Below are 27,077 nucleotides of genomic sequence, written 5' to 3'. Positions count from 1 at the left end.
AAGCACACATTTACAATGTTGTATCATGCTTTTTGTTTTATATCTATGGAATGCATATTTATGTATGGCATATTTTAGAATGCAGTGACCTATAATGATGTGCATGTCGACATCACTCAGAAAGAGTGGGCATTGATGGATCCTTCACAGAGGAATCTCTACAAAGATGTAATGGTGGAGACCTGTATGAACCTCACAGCTCTAGGTAATACTATAAATTTTCCTTCACAGTGTATGATTTGTTTTATACACTTAAATAAGATTATTTTCCTCTAATTACTTTCTGAGTCACAAGAACTTTAGAAGAAAAGTTTATTCCCAGAATTTGCATGTTTTTGTGTGTGACAGAGGATGTCTTTTGTGTATCCAGGTGATATACAAAGAAAGAGGACATCAGATCACCTAGATTTGGAGCAGCAGCTGGTTATAAGCCTCCCAACTATGTCTTGAAAAACCAAAAAAGAAATAAAAGGGAAAAAAAGAAGTAATATGTTTTAATGTTAATATTTTAAATTTATTTTTTTATTATCAGATTGATACAGTATATATTCGTATCCAAATAGTGAAATGTTTCACTGAGGCTTGGCCAGAAATGAGGAAAACCAAAACTTATAAGCCACAGTCATCCTAGGGTCCCCCCTGCTAGGTAGCCTCCCTGGTTCTGTGGGTTGTAGTATAATTGTTCTTGGCTTTATATCTAGAATCCACTTATGAGTGAGTACATATCATGTTTGTCCTTCTGTGTTTGGCTTTTTTCACTCAGGATGATATTCTCTAGTTCCATTCATTTGCCTGCAACTTCATGCTGTCATTGTTTTTCTCTGCTGAGTAGTACTCCATTGTGTATATGTACCACATTTTCTTAATCCATTCTTCAGTTGAGGGGCATCTAGGTTGTTTCCAGGTTCTGGCTATTACAAGTAGTGCTGCTATGAACATAGTTGAGCATGTATTTTTGTGATATGATTGAGCATTCCTTGGGTATATGCCTAAGTGGTATGGCTGTGTCTTGAGGTAGATTGATTCCCAATTTGCTATGAAACCACCACACTGATTTCCACAGTGGTTGTACAAGTTTGCATTCCCACCAACAGTGGAGGAGTGTTCCCTTTGATCCACATTCTCTCCAACATAGACTGTCTTCAGTGTTTTTGATCCTAGCCATTCTGACAGGTGTAAGGTGATATCTCAGGGTCATTTTTGATTTGCATTTCTCTGTTGATTAAGGATGTTGAGCATTTCTTTAAATGTCTTTCAGCCATTTGTGATTCTTCTTTTGAGAATTTTCTGTTTAGTTCTTTAGCTCATTTTTTTAGTTGGATTGTTCAGTATTTTGATGTCTAGTTTCTTGAGATCTTTATAAACCTTGGAGATCAGTCCTCTGTCTGATGTGGGGTTGGTGAAGGTCTTTTCCCATTCTGTAGGCTGTCTTTTTGTCTTATTGATGATGTCTTTTGCCCTACAAAAGCTTCTCAGTTTCCAGAGGTCCCATTTATTTATTGTTGTGCTCAGTGTCTATGCTGATGGTGGTTTTTTTTTTTTTTTTAGGAAGTGATCTCCTGTGCCAATGCATTCAAGTGTAGATAAGTTAAGTAATATCTTTTAATTAACAATTTATGGGAAAACACTTTAAATAAAAAGGGGCTAGATAGATGGCTCAGCAATAAATGCACTGACTTTTGTGACAGAGGACCCAGGCTCCACTTATAGAACGTACAAGGTAGGAAATCATTTGTTGTAACTCCAGTTCCAGGCACCTTCTATCTTCTTCTGGCCTCTGTAGGCCAGAACAGTGTGAACAGACAAAACATCATATAAATATTTCTTTAAAGTTATAAAAAGTAAAGAATGGGATTCTTTACAGTGAAGTCACAGTCCTCAGGCAGACAGTAGCCAGGGATAGTTAAAATGAACTCCTTATTGTCTTGCCTGGAAGCAGCTGTGGCCTCCTGCCAAGCCAGCCTGCTCAGAGGCAAAAGCAGCTTCATTCTGAGGTTAATAAAGCTCATCATAACCATTCATCTAACAGCAGAGTAAATAATGCTGTTAAGTGACTTTTTAATAATGATTTCTGTTCTCTCTCTTTGTGAAAATTATGATATTGGTATACTTATCCTTTAGACTGAACATTAAGATTGACAGGTCTCATATGGCCAAGAGCAATCTTCATTCACTGTATCATTTACTTGAATTTCAGCTAAGACTTTGGGGTACAAGATGAATATCGCAGAGGCAGTTGTTTTGATCATTTTATAACTTACATATGGCTCTGCATGATTTTTATATAAGAATTCCTCTAACTGTCTCTACTTTTGCATTGTGATTGTGTTCAAAGATGGACTTGTTAAACTGTCCTGCTTAAGAATAAGAGAACTCTACACAACCATGTCCAGATTCCCTATGTAAAATCTACATTCCTCCTTTGTTCACATAAAGCATTGTAAAAGTATTCCATACTCTACTATCCTCCTGCAGGTAAGAAATTTTTCTCAATTCATCGATCTTGGATATTGTGATGGCTATTCTTAGTAGTAAAATAGACTAACTCTGCAATTAACTGAAACCAGAAGAGTTGGGTTCACCTGTGAGGGATTTTTGAAAGGTCTTGAAATTAAAGACCCATCTTTAATCTAGATCATTTGAGGTAATATCCATCTTCAGCTGCTTGGTGTCTGTGCACACATTTAAGCACAGCACTGAGGAGGCAGAATCTTCTCAGGATTTCTGAGGTCGAGGCCAGTATGGTCTACAGAATTCCAAGGCTACACAGATAAATCCATTCTCAGAAACACCAAAAGAAAATCAAGCAAAGTATAAGCTCCACCTTTAGTCTTGATCATACCTTCTGCTGGTAGCCTACATACATAAAGAACACAGAAGGAGTAAGCTCCTGCTTGCCCTAGCTCTGGCTACCAAGTTCATTCTTTCTCTTCCTTCCTTCCTCTCTTCCTTTCTTCTTTCCTTCCTTCCTTTCTTCCTTCATTCCTTTCTTTCTTTCTTTCTTTCTTTCTTCCTTCCTTTCTTTCTTTCTTCTTCTTCTTTTTTTTTTTTTTGGTTTTTTGAGACAGGGTTTCTCTGTGTAGCTTTGAGCCTTTCCTAGAACTTTCTCTGTAGCCCAAGCTGGCCTTGAACTCACAGATCCACCTGCCTCTGCCTCCCAAGTGCTGGGATAAAAGGTGTGAGACACCACTGCCCAGCTCCAAGTTCATTCTTTTACCAGCATTAGAGCCTAATTCCTTAGAACTGTGGTGTATACTAAAGAACAGCTTAGATATACAGCCTCATGAACTGAACAACTACTGAATTATTCGAAGTTCCATTGGTAGCAGCCATTGATGGACTATCTAAACCACAGTTTGTGAGACATTCTAATACATCCATTTTCTTCCTACATAGAGAGATTCATTCTACCAGTCCTTTTCAGGTAGAGAACCTTGAATAATGCAGTTGTTTTTTCCTTCATATGCCCACAGAGGAAGATGTGTTGACTAACAATAGTGTTCATAAACACATTTTTATAGCTCAGCTATTATCTTAATATTAAACTATCCATGAAGGCTACCCTGTATTATTATTCATTTGCTAACAGTGTGCTCTGAATTTCTGTAATAAAATCCATAAAGCAATGGTCTTATTTTCTTGGTTTTGATGAAGTTCCTTCTTTTCTGTGCTGGTTGTCTGAAGTCCCTAAGACAACCAGGTAAAAAGTACCTTGAAGTTCACCTGATGTCAGTATTAAGTCACACAATAAACACTCTCCTCATGTGTCTTTAAATCTCTCTTTCGTTGTTAATATTCCAGAATCCCTTTTACCTGTGTGACAAGGAATCACTCCACCCCATATAGTTTAGTGGTCTGTACGAGGTAGCTAGCCACATTGTGTCTTTGGGGGGCAAGGGGAAGTGCCTATGGAGTAGAGGGAGAAAGCATAGTCAGCTATTGGAGCCATGAGCAAGTGCTATCAATATGCACATCTCTGCTGTTTAGAAAAAGTCTTTGTCTAGGGTGGATGGCAGGGTCAGGAACCATTGTGCTGTGTCTTTAAGCACACTCTAACCCTGTGGGAGGTACACTTGTCACTCAAGTCTCACTAGCCAATCAGGCACTCCACGTGACCTGCCAGTCAGAAGCCGTGCAGGGTCCTTCCGGCCACTGGCTTCAGACTTGGCTTTGAAGAAGAGCTGGTTCCAGCAGTTTTGTGTGGTGTGCTGTGAGTCCTGCTACAGTGAGCTGAGCCGAGATCATGGCCAATCTGGGAAACCATGACTTGGTGAGTGAAGGGCTGCTGTCCCCTGATGAGGTGGAGCAGATAATGAGGTGTGGGATCCAGTGTGGTGAGACTTCCTTTGATCTGGGTAGGAACCTGCCTGCACAATCCCAGTCCTGTGACGTTCCATGTGGTACTTGAAACTCCCTGGACCCAGGGACAGGCCTCTGAATAACTTTGGTCTGTGGGCTGAATCGGCTCGCAGAATTCGGTACAGGGAGCTGTGTGTAGAAATATTTTTGTGCCAAGTGAGGGTGGCCCTCACCTTTAATCCCAGCACAGGGGAGGGAGAGTTAGGCTGATCTCTTTGAGTTCAAGGCCAGCCTGGTCTATAGAGTGAGATCCAGGACAGGCATTTAAAATGACACAGAGAAGCCCTGTCTCAAAACACAAAAACAACCAAACAAAAGAAACGTTTTTGTAGTAAACTTAGACATGCTTTTGGTGTACCCATGGAAAGCAGGTTGTCAAAAATGGAGAGTAACTTCCAGTACCTTTTAGAGGTTCAGCACTTTGCATTTCACTTTCATGTGTAAGATCCTTTAATAGTTAATTTTGTGGAAGTTGTAAAAGGCATCTTATGTGTTAGGTAACACTCCACTATTAATGTGTGATGTAGAAGAGTATAATTGGTGATATAAAGGATTCACTAATCTTTTTGGAGATAGTAAGTCTCACAAAATAGAATTTAGCTGAGGGAGGACTACCTCAAAAAAACAAAAACCTCAAAGGTAATTGTATTGTAGTCAGGCCTGTTAGAGATTAGGAAAGTAGGATACACATTTGTTTGGCTCCAAACCATCACAAAGGAGCCACTGATTATTTAAAACAAGCCACTGAATCAAAGAATGGGACTCTAACAAGCTGCTTATTGAGGCATTACAGGGTAAAAATCAACTTTATATCCTGGTATGCCATAAAGTTTCAGTTTTCTTCTTGGTAAAAGCATAGTTCTGCCAGATGGACAATATGACAAATACATCAACTTATTTGAAAAGTAAAACACTAGCCGGGTGGTGGTGTCGGTGCACACCTATTTTCCCTGCACTCACTCAGGAGATAGAGGCAGGTTGATCTCCGTGAGTTTGAGGCCAGCCTGTTCTACATAGCGAGTTCCAGGAGAGACTCCAAAGATATACAGTAAAAATCTGTCTTGAAAATCCAAAAGAAGAAAAAAAAAAGAGAAAAGAAAAGAAAAAAAAGGAAATAAGAATAAAAGAAAAGTAAAACACTAATGTGTTAAGGAATTGCCTGATCAAGCAAGGCTTTCATTTAGGCGCTCAGGCATAGATTAGGAAAATTCTTGTGCAAGCTAGTAAAAACCTTGGACCTAGGGCTAGGAAGCTTTCCCTAAGGGCCTGGTGTACTGATAAGAAAACCGAGCTCTTTCCTGAAAAGCAGGCATATGCTTTGGAGAAGTAGCAATGGTCTGGAACCAGGGTGTTTGTGGTGGGGTTACTTCAGATCCTGAGAAACCAACTCTTTCCATCACATGAGGCTATAGTTATCAGTCCACAGAACACTGTGGGCTTAGTCAGTAAAGTTCCTGAGATGCCCTGGTTCCCCTTGTGCAGCATTGTTTGAATAACCTCCTCTTTGAGTCTGCCCCATTGTGTGAGAGTTTCTGCTGACATCCTAGAAGTTCCCCATTTCCTTTCATTTCACCCCTGGAAGTAGTATGCAAGGTGCTGTTCTTCTTAAGAAGCTGAGGTGACATGAGACATAGCTTGTGTAATGCCTCCCCACCCCAGCTTTTATCCTTTCTACCTTATACTTTCCCTCTCTTTCTCATCTTTTGTGACCTTCACCTCAGAACCCTGTCACTGAAGAAGATCCTGCTGTTTCACATTAGTGGGGTACTTAAATAATTTTGGAGCCAGCCAGAGGTTGTGCAGGCCTTTAATCCCAGCACTCGGGAGGCAGATGCAGGCAAATATGGGTGAGTTTGAGGCCAGCCTGGGCTACAGAGTGAGTTCCAGGACAGACTCCAAAGCTACACAGAGAAACCCTGTCTCAAAAAAACAAAAAAAAAGAGAGAATTTTGGAAATGTATTTGCTGTGTAAGTCTTTCCTCTGTCTAAGTGAGTAGACTTGCACTCTTCTGTTCCTATTTAAATTGCTGAAAGTGTAACCTAAATCCTGAACCTGAATGTCACAAGGATGATTAGCATATGTGCAATGCAAAGTCTCTTATAAGCTTTCTCCTCTTTTAGCATTAGCAGGAGATGGATGTATGTTAACATTAAAGAGATTTTTCTTCATTAATCTCTGAAGTGTGTTGAGTGACTTCTCCCTTGGAATGCATTTTAATTCTAGAAGAGCTGTATTTCAATCCTGTTAGAAAAATGTTTCTGGCCGGGCGGTGGTGGCGCACGCCTTTAATCCCAGCACTCGGGAGGCAGAGCCAGGCGGATCTCTGTGAGTTCGAGGCCAGCCTGGTCTCCAAAGCGAGTTCCAGGAAAGGCGCAAAGCTACACAGAGAAACCCTGTCTCGAAAAACCAAAAAAAGGACTGGAGAGATGGCTCAGAGGTTAGGAGCACTGGCTGCTCTTCCAGAGGTCCTGAGTTCAATTCCCAGCAACCACATGGTGGCTCACAACCATCAATAATGAGATCTGGTGCTCTCTTCTGGCCTGCAGGCATACATGCAGACAGAATATTGCATACATAATAAATAAATAAATCTTTGAAAAAAAAAAAAGAAAAGAAAAACCAAAAAAAAAAAAAAAGAAAAGAAAAGAAAAACCAAAAAAAAAAAGGAAAAATGTTTCTGAAACAAGCTCTCTTATGTTGACACAAGTGGCCTTGGTCCCAGTCTGTTGCACTCTATGGCAATGACTTTCCTGTTCTCTATATTACACATTAAAAATCTTATATTAAATGATATTATCACCTCATGGTTTCAAAACTATCCATTTGAGTGATGCAGTTGCATATTCATTGCCGTAAAAGGAAAGAGATTTGCATGTGGAGCATGGTTTCTACCTTCAGATCAGAATAGAAGGAATAGTTTATTGTGTGCACTGCTGGGGGAAACAGGGTAGTCAATCAGCTACTAGAGTCACCATTATGAAAACAAACCCGATTGTAGCAGGAGGAGTAATTTTATAATTTCCCAGCATGTACTGATTGATGACTTGTGAATGAAGACAGACCAGACTGGTTGGTGTTCAATTTAGGAAGGTCAACTTGCACCGAATGGTATTGACTTTTCAATTAGGTAACTCTCCTATGCAGATAGTTCAGTCACTCTGTTCTCTAATGTGTCTATGTCATTAATTGTTTCATTCCTTTTCTATCAAGAACTGTTGATTATTGATTTTCTGTGGAGAGCAGTGTTTCTTGCTTGACACAGTTATGACAGCTTAGAAGTTTGAGAAATAGGCCATTGACTGTAACTGTGTGTCAGGTTACAGTTCACAGGAGCCAACAAGTGCATATGATAAGATCAACCTATATTTTATTAATGATATTCCCTCTACTAGAGAAAATTTTAAAAACTTTTTTAAAGTCAATATAGCTAAGGTTCATTTTTTGTTTTCTTTTTATTTTTTTTGAGACATGGTTTCTTTGTGTAGCTTTAGAGCCCTTTCTGGAATTCACTCTGTAGCCCAGGCTGGACTCAAACATACAGAGTGATCTGCCTGCCTCTATCTCCGGAGTGCTGGGATTAAAGTTGTGTGCCACCACCACCTGGCATAGTTAAGTTTTTAATCTTAAAAAATGCATTATTTTTATCACTTTAAAATATCACTTATTGGTATTATATTTAATATTTTAAAGAGCATTACTGATCTTATCTATTTGTTTCTATTCTCTAATGTGTCTAAGTCATTAGTTGTTTCATTCCTCATCTATCAAGAGCTGTTGATTATTGATTTCTGTGTAGAGCAGTTTTTCTTATAGCCCAGGCTTGCCTCATGCTATGTAATGGAGAATTGCATAGAACACTTAAACCTGCCTCTGCTGCCAAGTGCTGGAAAGACAGACCTGCATCTTCTTCTAGGCTGGGCACAGTGAGAAGGAAAAATAGAGCAGTTAATAAGTTTTCAACAGTCTCCTTGTCTTTTTCTGGGGCATAAACTTGAAGAGGGACCTGTGTAAGAATTGAGTTCACGGAGCACCTTTGAAGTTGATGCATTGAAAGGCCAGAAATGGAGGAACAGGACAAAGGGTGAGAGTTTTCCTGTTTCAACAGTATTTGAGGTGAGCGATGTGGAGTGATGTAACCAATTTTAGATGATCCACAAATGTCCTGACTGGCTGTTTCTTGGGGTCTACAGAGCAGCACATTCAGTAATCTGGATAAAACACTGACCCCATATTGAAACAGAATTACTGTAGTTACACTTGGTCAATCACTCTAGACAATCTGTGTAAAGTGGTGTGGCCCTGCTTAACAGGACTGCTATTTTCCTTGTTAAAGATGTGTAGCCTCCGGAAAAAAAAATGCATGTGAGTAATCCTTGGTTTGCTCTCAAACAAATCCCTAGTATCTGGAACACATGGCCATGAACTCAGTTCCAACTCTTCCAAATTATTCTTTGAGATTATGACTATGTCATGTCTACGCTCTCTTTCCTACCTACAAGCCCTACCATTGACCACTAATTGTTTTCTAATTCTTGGCCTGTTTTTCTTTAACATTTACATAGTTACAACAGTTACTGTTTGAATGTGACCTGTGTTTGGATGCAGGTCTTCCCAGATATGAAGCAAAGGTTTGGTTGCACTGGACAATCAGTGTGTATTTGTACACAAAGGACTGTGTGCTTGGAAAGGGGAACAAGAAGTACTCTTGGAGACTGGAAGAATTTTGAAAATACAGACTTCTCAGAATAGCATTCTGTCTGCTCCTAAGGTGGGAGGGCAGAGCTGAGAAGGCCTGTGCTGTGTGTGTCATTTGATCTCTGATCACCCAGTGGGGGAGCCGCCTCTGTCCTGAGTCTGAGCTGGGTAGTCTTAGCTAATGCGTGACCTCAAGAAGGCTTAGCAATTAGTACCAATGAGAAGAGCTTGCAGGTTCTTTTCAGGATTCTCATCTTGCTTTGCTGTAGGAGCTGTGAGGAAGACCAAAATACATGCCATGGTGAGTGTGGAGCCCACTGACCTGAGACCAAGAGCAGAAGTTCTGCTGAGCTGTCAGAGCTTCTGTGACTGTGAAGGACCATGAGCCAGACTATGGTTCTTTTGGTCCCTGTGTTGATCTGAGAAATGGCCCTTCTTTGAGAATTCCTGAGTGTGGATTCAGTGGTGAGGGGGAGGCTCTGCTTCTCTGGCTATGGGGCTGTGATATCTGTACTATATTTGCATGTTGTTAGGCAAGTGGATAGAGCAGATTCTATATCATGTGTTATAACCCATGTGGAAATAGACATTAAATTATTCTTCTAAACTGTTTTGTGATTGAGCATCAGTGGGTCTTGAAGCCACATGGGGACATGAGAGTTCAATGAGTCACAGCATGTGATTTCCTCCATTTGCGAAGAAAGCTGTAGAGCTTGAGGCCTCTCTGTTTGGAACATATATCCATAGCTATAGGGTCAGAGACAGCATTTAAAGTTTACTTTGAGATAATTTTGAGGGGGTTGTGAAATTTGTGTTTATTTAATTTCTATACACAGAATTAGAAGCAGTTGGATAATATTTGTCATGATCCCATATTTCTTCTGTGTTCTTCATTTTGTCTCTTCATTAAAAGTTGATTTTATTTTTCTGCTTTTGTTCTTCGCTTTTTCTCTCCATCTACTTCATTCATTTTCATATATTGTACAGATTCTTGATTGAAAAAAATAAAACAAACAAAAAAATATTTTTGATATGTTTATGTTACTGTAATTATGGTTTTTTTGGTCATGTCAGATATGGAGGAATAGGAAAAAAAAACTTGGTTGCACCTATTTTTGGCCCTCTTCATAGGGTGATTAAAGTCAGGCCCCAGCCTTGCACAGATATTTCTTACTTAGCTGTCTCACTGCTCCTCAAATAAACATAGCTGAGATATTTAATCAGTATAATATTGTCTTCTTTTCAAATTATAAATGTATTATCATCTAATGGTAGAGGAAAACAGGACAATTTTGTAATAGATCCTTGCAAATGGTAGTGATATACTCCTTTCCTTTTTTTTCCTTTTGAATGTGTTAGTTTATTCTGAGAATTAAGCTCTTGTTCATTACATTTTTCATAACCACAAGTGAATGCCATAGAATTGTCTCAATGGTAAAGTAGGTTGTTGTTAAGCCTAATGACTTGAGTTCAATCTCTGGAAGACTCAAATACCTACAAAATTTTCCCTTAGTGCCACATTAGGGCTTTGGCACATGCACACTCCCTCAATGGCACATACCTAAATAATTTTTAAACCCAAATAAATGTCATTGATGTCACTTGCTGCCAGAAGACTCCTTGGTTTCATCTCTGGAACTCACATAGGAGAAGTAGTTAATAGACACTTTGAAGTTGTCCTCTCACTGCCACATCCACATGATGGCACAGGCATACATGCACAGAGTTCAGACATTTTTAAATGGATAAAATTAACAAAGCAAGTAACCCAGTTATTGGGAATATATGAAATGATTAGCCAGTTTACATTATAATTACAGAAATTCAAGTGGTATTACTGTTCAATGCAACATTGATGATTTCTTTTAAAATCTTATGTTATCATTTAATTCTCTGAGTTAAAGATAGAACATTTAAAAATGTATTTCATTTGGCCTTAGAGGAGCATGCCTGCAATCCCAGCATTTGAGGAACAGTGACAAGCCAATATCTCTGAGTTTGAGGTTTCAGGTAAGGTTGGTTCAAATAGTGAGTTGCACTACAACCATGGCTTTGTAGAGGCATCCTATCTCAAAAAATTCTTAAAATAGCCAGACGGTGATGGCAAATACTTTTAATCCCAGCACTTGGAAGGGAGATCTCTGTGAGTTCGAGGCCAGCCTGGACTACAGAGGGAGTTACAGGAAAGACACAAAGCTACACAGAGAAACCCTGTCTTGAAAATCCAAATAAATAAATAAATAAATAAATAAATAAATAAATAAATGAATGAATGAATGAATAAATAAATGAATAAATAAATGAATAAACAAACAAACAAATAGTGAATAAACAAATAAACAAATAAATAAAATTCTTAAAATATATGGCATATCTCAAATTATAGATCTTTTTCTATAAAATCTGAACACTGACTGGTTTCAACAAATCAGGTTTGTTATCTTGGCTCACATCAAGGGAATTGTGTTAATAATGAAAATAAGAAGCAAAGCAGAGAGTCCATTCAAAGATGGCTAAAAAGCCATTGAACTCTTTGATAGCCATCTAGAGGGGACTTTCATCACCTTCAAGTGACAGGAGACAGAAGAAGTAACCTGGCATCTTAACCTGCATTTTAATGTCAGATTTGGGAGCTGGAAAGTTTACTGAATATTCATGTTCCTCTTGGACATACAAGTTTGGTTCCTAGACCCAGATGACCCAGAATTACCTATACTTCTAGGTCCTGGAGATGTTTTGCATTCTGTTAGGGTACCAGAAATACAAATGGCAAAAAGACAGATATGTGTATGATTTGATACTTTTGGAAAAGTTTTTCTTCATGCATATGTTATTTTCAAAAGGAATGAAGTTTGATTTATATGTATAAGTTTTCCTAGTGTGTATATCAAGAACATGCCAATTACTGGAGTATATCATAAGAGACTGTCTGATCCCAGGTGCCTGTAGTTACAGAGAGTAGTGAGCTGTCTTTTGGGTGCCGGCAATCAAAGTCAGGCCCTGTGAATGAACAGCCAGTGCTCTCAGGTGTTGAATCTTCTATTCAGTCCCATGAAAATGTCATTATAGCAGTGAAGTGTATTGGATGATCCTGATTTCATCTTCAATTCAGCCCTTATTTTCCAAAAGAAATACAAGATTGAAAGGACCCAAAATTAACTTAGACATAGTACTTAAAGAAGTTTCCAAGCCCAAATCTCTACAAAATAAGGAAAGAGTGCAAGAAATGATCAGAAGTGTAATTGACAAAGCAAGTCTTTTTTAAAGATTTATTTATTTTTATTATATATGCAGTGTTCTGCCTGCATGCCAAAAGAGGTCACCAGATGGTATCCAGCCCCCAACAATACACGTCTTAAACAGTGTCTGACTGCTGGACCAAAACCATGAGACATGAGTTTATCTCCAATACCAAAAAATGAGCAGCAATGTGAGTCCACAAGGACAACTGGCAGGTGTACCCTTGCTGGAGTTTATGCCTCCTGTAAGAAGAGGAGAGGAAAAAGCAAGAATGAAGACTGACTTGTCTGAATGGAATCCTATTTTTCTTCCTTGATACCTGTAAAATTCTGTTGGAGCTCCTAATTGCGGTGATTCCAGATGACATCCAGCTTGTCAGGAGATCTTGCGACTTAAACAGAAGTCACTGTAAACCAGTGGCAATCAGAAATTCAAAAAGAGCTATAGAGTATGGAAGAAGTGTTAGAAGACAGTTTTCGGTGTGAAAGCCCAGGATCAAATGACCAGAGAGGAATGCTTAGGGTGTACCTGAGAAAAGCTGTCTCCTACTGTGCTCTCTGTATTGACTCAGGTGTGGTGAATTAGTGCATTCCAGGTCTCTCACTCTTTCCTGTTTTGACAACTACATGTAGCTGTCCCTGACAATTTTCTGCAGGACCCTTTTTCTGGTCCACATTTGGGCTTTAAAACTCCTCAGTCTGCACCTGTCAATCCCTGTAACCTACATTCCTGGTAGGAATAAGGATGTTCTAAAGAGATATTTCTACCTCTCTTTTTGGCTAACAATTATTGGAAGAGTGGACCACATGAAATTGTATTTTCATCAAGTAGTGGTGGCACACACCTTTAATCCCAGGACTCAGGAGGCAGAGGCAGGTGGATCTCTGTGAGTTCGAGGTCAGCCTGGTCTACAAAGCAATTTCCAGGAAAGGCACAAAATTGCCCAGAGAAACCCTGTCTCAAAACTGCCCCACCCAAAAAAGAAAGAAATTTTAATTTCATTGGGCATCTCATTGTTAGAAAAGACTTGAATCCTCCAGATGATAATTCAGCATGGTTTTAAGATGGGAAAAAATTAATTACATGGCTTCATTAGATTACTTGATTTTGCATATCTTTTGCCTTCTATATAAACCTCTTAGGACCTCAAGGTGGATTAGTTATCTTATATTTTCTTTATTGTTCCAAATTTGTCAATTTGAATAAATATCATGTTTTAAATTTTCATTAATAATTTGCTTTTTTTCCTTTTCTCTTTTCATTTTGTAAAGAATAGTATTACTATGACTCCCTGGCTGGCCTGGAACTCAACTACAGACTAGTCTGTCCTAGGATATCAGAGAGATCTGTTCACCTTGTCTCCAGAGTTCCTGCATTATAGGTGGGCATGTTGCTCACTGGATAACTTGGTTCATTCACTTGACTTACTGAAGATGAGTGGCTGTGCCTGCCTAGTTAGAGTAGCCAGGGGAGAGGTTCTGATCCTATCTTCAGTAACAGAAGAAGGTTCCCATCAAATGTAGCCTGCCTGCCTTAGTGTTACCTTTCTTCCAACTCTAAGAAATTTTATTTTTCTTTATTACTGAGTCTGTTACAACTCATCAATGACCTGGGAAGAGTTCTGTCCTTATTTTGCAGAAAGTGAAACCCAGGCTCACAGAGATAAGTATTTTTGAATATAGTTAAGTATAATTGTTCATGTAACTCATCCCATCATTCTAATGCCTCATGAAATGCATTTGAAGCAGCTTAGGCTAGACATGGTGGCTCAGGCCTGCAATCATGGTACTTAGAATTTGGAGATAGGAATTTCAGATTTTCAATGTCATCCAAAATGAGAATGGTCAATGGGTTATGGTTGGAGTATAAGACCAAAATGAGCCGTCTTAGAAATAAGACCAAAATGCTTTCACCCTAAAATTAAGGCCTAAGATTTCTCCTTTTGGGAATAGGCCATTAGTTACTGAAACCAGTCAGTTCAAATTCCAGAAACCAGGAAGTGTAAAAGTACAGAGTCACAAGATAGTCATGAAGTAATGCCTATCAGACTATGGAATGTCCTCTCCCTTGTTTCCAGGGTAACTGACCACAGAAATGCCCCCACCTGAGGGCAGCCAATGAGATATGGTGGCAGGCAACCACTCCCTTAGAAGTAATTTGTAGCAGTCCCTATAAGTGAGCCAATCAGAATTGTACCTGTACTAGCACCCCTAAATGATATAACCTTGTGATTTTTCACTTTAAAAACTGAGCTTGCAGATAGGTGGGCACTTCCTCCAGCCTCCACTGCATTGGATGTATTGGATGAAGTCCCTGCCTAGGCTTGTATTGCTTTTGGATATCCAGAATTAAACCTTGCTTTTGCATTCTGGTATGCTCGTCTTCAGTGGTCTCTCTGGGGGTCACGATCTGGGCATAACAGGAGGACCAGAGAACCAAGGGAAACTGATTGGCTGGGGACAATGTCCATAGTCTTCCCTGCAGCTCCAGAAATTCAAGGCCAAGGGAACAGCAATTTTTAGCTGAGGTACTTACCACCTCAAGTTTACTATTATTTATAATGTTTTCCTATTCTTGTAAATGTTTTTTGTCCAAGGCACCTAGATCACTTGGGAATAAAACTCTTATTGCTCACTAAATAGTGGTATTCCCCTGCAGGTGGACAAATTAGTCTTGGGCAGGGATGAGCTCCCTATTTGCTTATCCAATATAATGTCTTCATCCTTGAATCTTTATATACACAACCAACAGATTTGGACTCAGCAGGTTTTATTCATATGTTTGTGCATACATATTCTCACATGCTTAATAAGGAAGAAATTGGAAGGGAAAAATTTGGGAAGGGATGGAGAGAGGAAAAGAAGGGGGGGAAATGATTAAATACATATTAATTTGTGAGAACAAAATGAGCCATCTTAGAAATAAGACGAAAATGCTTTCACCAAAAACTAAGGCCTAAGATTTCTCCTTCAAGGAATAGGCCAATAGTTACTGAAACAAGTCAGACCAGATTCCAAAAACCAGGAAGTGTAAAAGTATGGAGTCCCAAGGTGGTCACGAGATAATGAATACTGGACTATAGACTGGTCTAACCCTGGTTTCCAGGGTAACTGACCATAAAAATGTCCCCACCTGAGGGCAGCCAGTGAGCAATGGTGGCAAGCAACCACCCCCTTAGAAGTAAGATTAAGCCATGATTTTTTTGAAAGCCCCTAGAAGCGAGCCAATCAGAATTGTACCCGTACTAGCACCCCTGAATGATGTAACCTTGTGATTTTTCCCTTTAAAAACTGGGTTTGTAGATAGGTGGGCACTTCCTCCAGCCTCCACTGCATTGGACCTATTGGATGAAGTCCCTGCCTAGGCTTGTATTGGATATCCAGAATTAAACCTTGCTTTTGCATTCCATCATGCTCATCTTTGGTGGTCTCTCTGGGGGTCATGATCTGGGTACAACAAATTAAAATGTATGAAAATAGATTTAAAATAAAGAAGTGGCCTAGGGAGATACCTTAACAATTAAAAGCAGCACCAGTTGTTGTTATATACGACACAGGTTCCATTTTAACTAGCCATCTCCTGTAACTCTCTTCTGGCCTTTGCAAGTACTCTGTACAAATGCCTGGAGGCAAACATCTGTACATATAAAATAAAATAAAGCTTAAAAAATGGAATCCTATGCAATGATGTCACAGCCCTGAGACAGACAGCAGCCAGGGCAAGTTAAAATGATCTCTGTTGTGCCCAGGTCACAAGATCCCTAAGCTAGACCACCACAGAGCCATTATCTGATGCAAGCACACAAGCTTTGAAGAACAAAATAAGCAAGCTCGGTCACGTTCATCATTCGACACAGCAGGTGGAGGAAAATGGCCCTGAGCACTCACTTTAAGCAGTTTATATAGGAAACGTTTACATGCAGCTTGGGATGGGACGAGGGCGCTAGGTGTGAGGTAGTTTTTTAAGTTACCAGTTGAACTATAACCTTGAGATTACTGATGACTAGCAGGATTCACGGTATTACAGAGACATAAATTTTTACTCCCTATGTCCTGCTTTTGTTGAACCCAGGATATGTACATTCAGATTTATTGTTCCTGTCCTACTCTCCCGAGTTCAACTTCTGTTTAATTGAGCCCATTACTCCCTATATGTTGTTTTGCCAAGTCTAGGATACATAGATTTATTGTCCCAGCCTTAAAAGTTCAACTTCTGGTAACTTCTAAACCTGTTGGTCAGCAAAAACTTTTGGAGGAGGGGAGGGGGAAGCATCTCTCAAGATGGCTACTGATTTTCCCTTTTTCTCCCAATCCTGCATGCTTGTAAGACATTCTATGAAATCAACTTTCTACATACATGGAGAGATTCATTCTATCAGTCCTGATCATGTAGAGAAGCTTAATTAATAGAGTTTATGTTTTTTTTCTTCACCTGTCTATGGAGAAAGATGTGCTGGCTAACAATGGTGCTCATAAATGCATTCTTCCTGGCTCCATTACTCTCTAAGTATTCTTCTTTCCATGAAGACTACTCTTTATTATTATTTATTTTGCCAAAACTTTGCTCTGAATTTCAGGAATAAAACTTAAGGAGGATGGAGCCTTCCTTCAGCTTTCTGATGGGAGAAAGACCTTTTATCTTGTTTGTGATCTAGTTTCTGCTTTCCTTGATGCTTGTCTGGAGTCTCTGTGACAACCAGGTAAAAAGTACCTTCAGTTCACCTGATGTCAGTGTTAAGTCACACAACAAACACTCTTCTTGTGTGTCTTTAAATATCTCTACAGTTGTTAAAATTTTGGGTACTCTTCTACCTGTGTGGCAGCAAATCACTCCACCCCACATAGTATAGTGGTCTGGACAAGCTAGCTATCCACATTGTGTCCAGGAGGAGGAAGAGGAAGTACCTATTGAGAGCAGGAAGAGATCAGGTCTGCTTTGCAGCCTGGGGCAAGAGCTATTGAAATGCATATTTCTGCTGAACTAGAAAATGTCTTTGTCTGTGGTAGAAGGGAGGGACAGGAATCATTGTGCTCTGTTTTTCAGCACACTTCCTAGTCCCAGGGAAGGCCTCTGAATAACTTTGGTCTGTGGGCTGATTCTGCTCACAGAATGGGGAGCAGGGAGCTGTGTGTAGAAAGATATTTGTAATTAAATTAAACATTCTTTTTGTTTGAAAGTGTTATGTCCAGTTTGCAGGGATCACCAAAAATCCACTATGGAGGCTGTATCCCATAAGTGAAATCAAAGAGCATTTATTTTCAAGCTCCGGGGCATCGTTTGTCTGTCCCACACAGCAGGGAGAGCAGAGAACCCTGAGCTCAGGTGGGATTGGGTTTTTATAATAGCAATGGTTAGGGTGAGGAAATTTCCAGAATTCAGGACCCTGATTGGCTGACTATTATCTAGGGGTATCTGAAAAATAAAAAGGTGTGTGCAAGATTCAAGGATATTTGGCTACCTTATCTAATTCTTGGAATGTTTGGGATGTTAGGTGCTTCCACATCCCTGGGTGGATCCCTGGGTGGTGTAAGCTTATTTCTTTTCCTGACTCTGGGTGTTGCTTGCTAGTAAGCCTGTCACAGAAGGTATGTCTGGGCCTCTAATCCTGTCATGCAGCTATGTGGTCAGGTTGTTTGGGGACACTTCCACAAAAGCACGTTTCTAAACTAGAAGAGGCCCAGTTTCTCCAGTACCTTCTAGAGATTCAGCACTTTGAATTTACCTTTCATGTTTAAGATCCTTTTTCATTAATTTTGTGGAGATTGTAAAAGGCATCTAATGTGTTAGGTAGAACTCCACTGCTAAGGTTTAATATAGAAGAGTAGAATTAGTGATATAAAAGATTCACTAATTCTTTGGCAATAGCAAGTCTCACAAAATAGAATTTAGGTGAAAGAGGACTGCCTAAAAAAACACAAAATAGGTATATTCTCCAGGGCTGTTAGAGATTAGGACAGTAGGATACACATTTGTTCACCAGGATTGTCCAGACACTTGGCTCCAAAGCATTTCAAAGGAGACACTGCCCATTTACCACAAGCCACTATGCCTAATCCTATATCAAAGAATATCTAACAAGCTGCTCATTAAGGCATTGCAGGTTCACATCCAACCTTAAGTCCTGTCATGTCATAAAATTCCAATTTCTTCTTTAGAAAGGCATAGTTCTGGGCGGTGGTGGCACACGCCTTTAATCCCAGCACTCGGGAGACAGAGGCAGGTGGATCTCTGTGAGTTTGAGGTCAGCCTGGTCTATAGAGTGAGTTCCAGGAAAGACGCAAAGCTACACTGAGAAACAATGCCTTGAAAAAAAATTTCCTCTAGAAAGGCACAGTTCTGCCAGATGGGCAGTATGGCCAAGTGGCAAATGTTTGAAAAGTAAAACACAAGGTTTATGGTGGTACACACCTTTAATCTCAGCACTCACTTGAGAGGCAGAGGCAAGTAGATCTCTGTGTGTTTGAGGACAGCCTGATCTACAGAGTGAGTTTCACGAGAGGCTCCAAAGCAATACAGTGGAACCCTCCCTTGAAAAACCAAAAAAAAAAAAAAAAAAGAAAAAGAAAGAAAGAACAAGAAAGAGAAAAAAGAAATGTAGAGCTGGGTGGTTGTGATGCACACCTTTAATCACAGCACCGGAGAGGCAGAGCCTGTGGATCTCTGTGATTTCAAGGCCACCCTGGACTACAGATCGAGATCCAGGACAGGCACAAAAAACTACACGGAGAAACTCTGTCTCACAAAACCAAAAAACCATAAATAAATAAATAAATAAATAAATAAATAAATAAATAATAAAATAAAATAAAGAAATGGAAAACACTGTTGTGTTACAGAGTTGCCTAATGATGCAGGGCTTTCCTTTATGCCCTCAGGCAGGAAGGAGGAAAATTCTTGAAAAGGTAGTTAAAACCTAGGACCTAGACCTTGAGAGCATTCCCTAAGGGTCTGATGTGTTGAGAATAGAACAGCTCCTTCCCTAAAGCCAGAAATATGTTTTGGAGATCTGGTAATGGTCTAGGGCTAGGGCCTTTGTGGTGGGGTTTTTTTCAGATCATGAATTTATCCCATTGTGTGATAGTTTCTGCTAACTTTATAAAAGTCATCCATTTTCTTCAGTTTCCCCCCTGGAAGTAGTATACAAGTTGCTATTCTTCTTAAGAAGCTAAGTTGAGGCTGGAGAAATGGCTTAGAGGTTAAGGGCACTGGCTACTCCTCTTCCAGAGGTCCTGATTTAAATTCCCAGCAACTACATAGTGGCTCACAACTATCTATAATGAGACCTGGTGCTCTCTTCTGGCCTGCATGCATACATGCAGGCAGGTTACTGTATGATGCATAATAAATAAATAAATAAATAAATAAATAAATAAATAAATAAATAAATAAATAAATCTTTTTTTAAAAGGTGCTTAGTTGACATGAGACATAGATTGTACAAGACCTCATTCTTTTTCTCTCTTTCTTATCTCCTTCACCTCAGAACCCTGTTACTGAAGAAGATCTTACTGTTTCATATCACTGGGTTATTTAAGAAATAATTTTGGAAATGTCTTTGCTGTGTAAGTCTCCCATCTGTCTAAGTGGGTGGAGTTGCAGTATTTGGTCTCAATTTGAATTACTCAAAGTGTAATCTGAAGCTTGAATCTAAATGTCACAAGGATGATGGAATATGGGGAATGCAAGATCTCTTCTAGGCTGGTTCCTCTTTGAGCATTAGCCAGAGATGGATGCATGCTTTCATTAAAGAGATTTTTTTTCCATATTAATCTCTTAATTGTGTGGAGTGATTTCTCCCTTGGGAGGCATATTGATTCTAGGACACTTGCATTTTAACCATTTTAGAAAGATGTTTCTGACACAAGCTCTCTTATGTTGACACAAATGGCCATGGTCCCAGTGTGTTGCTCTCCAGGTCAGTGATCTTGCTGTCCTCCATATTACAGCTGCAAAATCTTAAACTGAATGATTGTATCACCTCTAGGTTTAAAAACTCCCCATTTGATTCATCCAATTTAGTATCCATTGTTGTAAAAGGAAAGGACTTGCATTTGGAGCATGGTTTCTACCTTCAGACCAGAATAGATGGAATAGCTTATTGTGCACACTACTTCGGTAAAGAGGGTAGATAATAAGCTGCTGAAGTCACCATTATTAAAAAAAAAAAAAAACAGAACCTGATTATAGTAGGAGGAGTGATTTTGTAATTTCTAAGCATTTACTAATTGAAGTGTTAGGAATTAAGACAGACGAGACTAATTGGAATGAAGGGACTGTGAAAATTTCATGTGCTGGTGGCCTGGCACCCTTGACCCAGCATACATTATAGGCAGGTCAAGTTTCAGTTGAATGTTCTGTGGCTGGCTTGGTGTCCCAGGTCCATCACTGGAGCCTTATGTAGTTACAGAAAATTGCTAGTTCAGCCTCCATATTCTTAATTGTTTGGAATCCTAACTAGGGTCACCCATATGAGTTCCAAGATGTTTTTTTTTTAGATTTATTTATTATCTATGCAGTATTCTGCCTACATGTGTCCCTGCAGGCCAGAGGAGGGCACCAGATCTCCTTACAAATGGTTGTGAGCCACCATGTAGTTGCCAGAAATTGAACTCAGGACCTCTGGAAGAGCAGTCGGACTCTGAAACAATGAACCATCTCCCAGCCCAGGTTCCAGGTTGTTTACATTGCACTATTTTCATAACCCCTGCTAAAAGCTCCCCTATTCCAGTTATCTCTCCCTACCTTCTCCTCATTTGTCTCTTCCTTACTCACCTGATCCTTCCTGTTCCCATCCCAACTTGCCATCAGTGCACCCAAAAAATCTATTTTATTCCCTCTTCCAAGGGAGAGCCACAAATCTCTCCTAGGGCCATTGTTTATTATTTAGCCTCTCTGCATCTATGGATTGTAGTGTGATTACTGTGATTACTGTGATTGTACTTTACTGAACTACTTATATCTACTTATAAGTGTGTACATACCATGTTTGTCATACCATGTTTGACTCACTCAGGATAATACAGAACTAAAGAATCTTGACAACATCAAACCAAGTAATTCCTTTATAACGGGACATACCTCTAAACAGAATTCTCAGTAGATGAATCTAAAGTTGCTGAAAAAGACTTGAAGAAATGTTCAACATTCTTAGCCATCAGGGAAATGCATATTAAAACTCCTTTGAGATTTCATTTTATATCTGCCAGAATGAGATCAATAATACAAATGATAGCTAATGCTGGCAAGGACATGGAGCCAGGGGAGTCATTGCTTTGACAAGTGCAAACTTGTACAGCCACTGTGAAAAATAAATATGCAATCCTCTGAAAATGGGTAGTCAATCTACATGAAGACCCAGCTTGGGCATATATCCAAATGATGGTCCTCCACCCTACCACAAAGACAATTGCTCAACTATATTCATTGTGGCTTTATTTATAATAGCCAGAAACTGTTATGTCTGTGAGAGATTTTGCTGATTGATGATTGAAATGAGAAGGCTCCTGCACCTAAGGTAGCAGAAATGGCTATTCCACCTAGGATGACTGTAGAAAGAACATACCCCAGTTACGGGGGAGGAATAATCATTCTTGATTCAGACATGGTATAACACTCATTTATTCACACAGTAAGATTACAAGTAATATTTATCCTGTCTTCCAAATGGAAATGGAGTACCACTCCAGGTGTACAGGTCCGGACTCACCACATCTGTTCCTATGGATCTTGGGTCAGTCATCCTCCGGTCAGCCATGTCTGTATTGGGGACAGGATCTCACGTCTCATGCAAGGGTCTGACAAGATCTGTTGATCAGGTCTGAGGCTTCATTTTATATCCCTTTCTGGCAAGGTTTCTAGTCTTATCCCAACTTCCACACATAGATTATAGCTCATCCTTACTCCATCTGTGGTTTACTTAAGTCATTCTATTGCTTATCACTCCTGTTCACCCTAGGTCTTATATGTTCCTTACAGTGACAATAACCCTAAGAAAGTGGGCCTGGGCTAGAAAAGGGAGCCAACTGTGCATGAGACAGTTACTGCCAAGAGAGAACCCCAGAAAGCAATCTTTGCCTGTGGGTTTTTCCTTCAATTGTTAGCATGGATTTTTATCCTCATCTCCCAAGGTGATGGAGTGTGATCTGACACAATCAGCCAAATAAACCCATTCATTGCCTGATATGTCTTTGGTTAGAGGCTTTAATCACAGCAAGATAAAAGAAAGTTAAAACAAAAAAATGTAACACCAACAGTGATTTTATTGCCAGGTAGAACCTGAGAATGTTGTCTTTTGGAAGAATGTGGAAGATATCAGGACCTTAGTTGGCAAAAACCATAGAAAGTTACACACAGAACATTATTGGTCCATTGTGTATGAGTAGGAAGATGGGAATGTTAAGAGTAATGGCAGAAAGTGGAGATTGAGACTATAGAATTTCAGTCAAAATGACTCAGTAAAAATTAAGCTAACAGTCATTTGTGTCATATTTTGGCTCCAAATGACTTCTTATTCTGTCAATGCCCAGGATATTTATTAATGCAGAATTAAAAAATAATGTGCTAGTTTCTTAAATGGAATATTGATTCTGTTGGAGTGTTTTTATAGACTCATTCAGGTGAACAATGGAAGAAAACAAGAGAGGCAGAAACAATTGAAAATGAGAAGGTAGTTTCAGAGGGCTGTGAAGTGCTGAAAAAGGCAAGGGTTTTCAAAGACTTGATCACTGTTATTCAGAAAATGGAAGCATGAAGGGTAATGGAAGGTCTCCTAAGGTTAATGCTCTATTTACGTAGTGCTTGAAATTATGAAATGAGAAAGCACAGTGATTTCTAGTCCCAGGAAGCAACTTCATACAAAATCTGTTTCACCTGTGGTCCAAGCATGTTTTTGTCCATCCCAATCAAGAAGTCAAACTTTGCAGGATCCACCATCATCTGCTGGTCCTGGAAACAAGAGAGAATCAAAATTTAAGGTCATCGATTCTTAGCCTCTGGTTACAGTTCAGCATTTTTGCAGGCATCTATGATTGGCAGAGACAGAAATCAAGTGAGGAGATTGGGAGGGTTCACTGCATGAAGTAGTGAGGATGAGGCTTGGTGCTTTTTTATTCTTTTTTAACTCTTTACTCTTTTGGTGTCTGGCTACCCAGTTCTAAAATTAATTGCACACATAGAGGCTTAGTCTTTCTTATAATTGCATGGCCTTAACTTGGCTTGTTTCTAGCCAGCTTTTCTCACCTTAAATTATCACATCCACCTTTTGGCTTTTAATCTCCTCTATTCTGTATACCTTTCTTTTCTTGTTACTCCATTGCTTGCTGTGTAGGTGAGGGGATGGCCCCTGGTGTCTTCTCTCTCTTTTTTTTTCTTTCTTGCTGCTTCTTCCTTTTTTCTATGCAGATTTTTTTCTCCCATTTATTATCTCTGACTGCCAGCCTTGCCTATCCTTTCCTGCTGAGCTATTGTCCATTCAGCTTTTTATTAGATCAATCAAGTATTTTAGACAGGTAATGTATCACAGCTTCACAGAGTTAAATGCAACATAAAAGATTGCAACACATCTTTGCATCATTAAAAAATGTTCCACGGCATACACAAATATAACACATCTTAAAATAATATTCCACACACCTGCATTGCATTTTGTGACCACAAGATGTTGAGATACCTAACCTATGAGACATCTTCCATTTAGACTTAGCTGCATATAGACAGTAGAAGTAACCATAGAGATAAATGTTTGGGAAATTGCAGGGAAAGGGCAATCTAAGCCCTTTTGAACTGAAGCCCCTTGCATCTGAGACAGAGATACAGGATTTGTTGTTTTTCTTCCTGTGCTTCAATCTTTTCTTGGTTCAACCTTCCCTCACTGTGTCTCCATTTCACTGTTTTGGAATGTGAATGGGACTGTGTGCCATTGTATGTTCAAAATATGTAACTCTACTAATTTTACAAGATATCACTGTCAAGAGATCATCTTGAGGATCAGAAGAGACTTTGGACATTTGAACAGTGTAAGGGCTGTTACAGACTATGAGGATCATTGAAGTAACTAAATGCATTTTCTTCATGAATGACCATGAGCCTTAATGACTTGGGTCAAAATGTGATTGATTTAAAAACCTCCCAGTTAAGACACTATATTTGGATACATGTTTCTCCTTGGATATTTCTTTGTATTGTTTTGAAACCTTTACTAGGAGGAGTCTTTCTGGATAAAATTCCTCACTAGGAGTGTAATATGCATCTCAACAGTCTCAACACATTTCCTGTTTGTTCTGTATACTGTGTTGTGTTGAAATTAATCAGCCAACTTCCTTCCTGTTCTGTCATGCCTTCACCAACATTATAGACTCTATCTCAAAATCACATAAGATAAAGTAGAAGCAATTGTAATTCAGTGATAAGGCAGTTTGGTAGCCTGCTCTTTTAATTTTTTGTTGTTGTTGTTTTTGAAGACAAGGTTTATCTGTGTAGCCCTGGCTGTCCTGAAAGGAGCTCTGTACACCAGGCTAGCCTCAAACTCAGAGATCCCGCTGATTCTTGTCCCCACATCCTGCAACAAAAGGAGGACCAACATTCCTAGCTTTTTTGTTTTTATATTATTGGGTGATGGGCTTGAGATGTAGGTTTATACATGTCAAATATATGCTGTTTTACAGATTTTCACCTGTATCTTGTACTTTAAAATTTGGCAGAGAGCATCCTTCTGTTTCTCAGGATGGCATGTACTCATGACACTAATATTGCCTGCACCTTTTGAGTCATTGTATAGTGGGTGTATGAACTTCTTCCTGCCTGTTGTGTTTTGTTTTAATTTTTAAGTGAATATGAATATTTTACCTGTATGCATAGATATACACCACATGGGAAACTGGTCATCACAGTAATCAAATGATGATCTTAGAAACCCTGAGGTTGGAATAATGAATAGTTGTGATCTCCCATGTAAGCAAGAGCAATTGAGCCCACCTCCATTCAAAACAAAAAAGAGCTCTTTGCTGCTATACCATCTCTCCTGCCCTGTGTTGATTATGTTTGATCAACATTTATATTTCTAAAGTTTTCATCTGTCCATTTATAACTGTTACAATGTGCAGTGCCTTTTATCAAAATCTTATTGATGTTACAGCTTGAATTGCACACTTCATGTTCTTGAAGATGAAAACAGAACTGTAATGAATCCAACACTCTTTTAAGGAACTTCAGTAAAAACCTCTGAGCTTCCTCTGTAGCTAGAGTTTTCCTGCCTTGCCCACAGTCAGGAAAAATTCTTGTCACCCGCCAGTCCCACAGCTGCTCAGACCCAACCAAGTAAACACAAAGACTTATATTGCTTACAAACTGTATGGACATGACAGGCTTCTAGCTATCTAGTTCTTACATCTTAAATTAATCCATTTCCATAAATCTATACCTTGCCATGTGGCTCATGACTTACTGGCATCTTCACATGCTGCTTGTTTTGGCGATGGGTGGCAGTGACTTCTTCCACCTTCCTGTTCTTTTTTTCTCTTCTCTGTTAGTCCCACCTATACTTCCTGCCTAGCCACTGGCCAATCAGTGTTTCATTTATTGACCAATCAGAGCAATTTGACATACAGACCATCCCACAGCATTTCTCTATCTTTTTTGTTGATTTTTACATGGAAGACACGGTCTTAATTTATAGTTCTGGATTTTCTGGGCCTGATGTTGTAGAGTAGACTTCTATTCAACTCAGAGGCAGATATACCTGCCTCTGCTTTCTGAGTGCTTGGGTTAAAGGTATGAACATTACACCTAGTCTACCTAACCTACTTTTCTTTTCTGTAGTTCCTAATTATTCATACAATTTCACTCATGTGTACTCTGTACTGTTGATCTGTTTACTTGTCTCTCTATGTTAATAGGCATTTCTCTTGCAAAGTAATATCTCATTCAAGGGGTACAGAATTGACAGAGGTAAACCTCCTATTCAGTTTTCATCTAAAGTGACTTGGTGATTATATTGCAATGTCTATGTTATGAAATATTGTGGGAGGATCAGAATTATATGACTATACTGTCAAAGAAGTATACATTTACAATACTTTCTGCTGTACACATGTATGGGATGTTTTAGAATGTAGTGACCTATGATGATGTGCATGTTGGCTTCACTTGGGAAGAGTGGACTTTGCTGGATCCTTTCCAGAAGAATCTCTACAAAGATGTGATGCTGGACACCTACTGGAATCTCACTTCTATAGGTAAGACTGAATATTCCTTCATGTTTTAAAATAAGGGGACAATATTTCCTTGGTTATTGATTCTCTTCAGTAATTTGATTGAGAAAGGAGAATGAGGTGAATAATTCAGTCATGCTTCAAAGAGTCACTGAAGATAGTAACTTAAATTTTGCAGTTTCCAATAAAATATCATCCATTTTCTGATACTATATTTTAGGGTACATTTGGAGAGACAATACTACTGATGAACATTTTCAAAGTTCCAGAAGACATGGAAGGTAATTGTCTTGTGCAAGTTGATAAAAATACACCTTTGAAGAAATTGTAATGTGTTCTGGAAGTATTAAACAAATGCAACAGTGTAAATAAGCACTGTTTGAAGTGTGTTGGTGATTATTAAATTCTTACAAAGCACATACCTCAATTTTAAGTAGTTGAATTAGATTTGCAAGGCATTCTTTTAAGAAATAAGACAAGGGGAAATGCCTCAGCAGCTATCAACTTTTGAATCATTGCACCATGAGAACTATGCTGTAGGACTGTAAACCCATTTATTTTATCATACTCATATT

General features: G+C 39.2%; 1 protein-coding gene across 5 annotated transcripts in view; it reads left to right on the top strand.

Annotated features, from left to right (window-relative positions):
• Positions 1-1,995: 1,995 nt before the first annotated feature.
• Positions 1,996-27,077, top strand: part of LOC128121193 (zinc finger protein 431-like) — a 30,533-nt gene continuing 5,451 nt past the window's right edge. Inside the window, exons 1-4 of one of the 5 annotated variants that reach the window (XM_052755614.1) lie at positions 15,026-16,994; positions 19,779-19,857; positions 26,400-26,526; positions 26,723-26,783. In XM_052755614.1, the coding sequence (XP_052611574.1) occupies positions 26,493-26,526; positions 26,723-26,783 (95 nt within the window). In that variant the 5' untranslated portion in view covers positions 15,026-16,994; positions 19,779-19,857; positions 26,400-26,492. Of the gene's footprint in view, positions 2,476-15,025; positions 16,995-19,729; positions 26,527-26,722; positions 26,784-27,077 lie in introns of those variants that run through there. The other 4 variants (XM_052755612.1, XM_052755615.1, XM_052755613.1 and 1 more) reach the window with 4 other exon arrangements.

The sequence above is a fragment of the Peromyscus californicus genome, unplaced genomic scaffold (genome assembly GCF_007827085.1).
Source record: "Peromyscus californicus insignis strain IS unplaced genomic scaffold, ASM782708v3 Scaffold_33__1_contigs__length_539039, whole genome shotgun sequence".
Classification (NCBI taxonomy): Eukaryota; Metazoa; Chordata; class Mammalia; order Rodentia; family Cricetidae; genus Peromyscus; species Peromyscus californicus.
The sequence above is the reverse complement of the archived record's forward strand: the minus strand, read 5'-3'. Positions and strand labels throughout refer to the sequence as shown.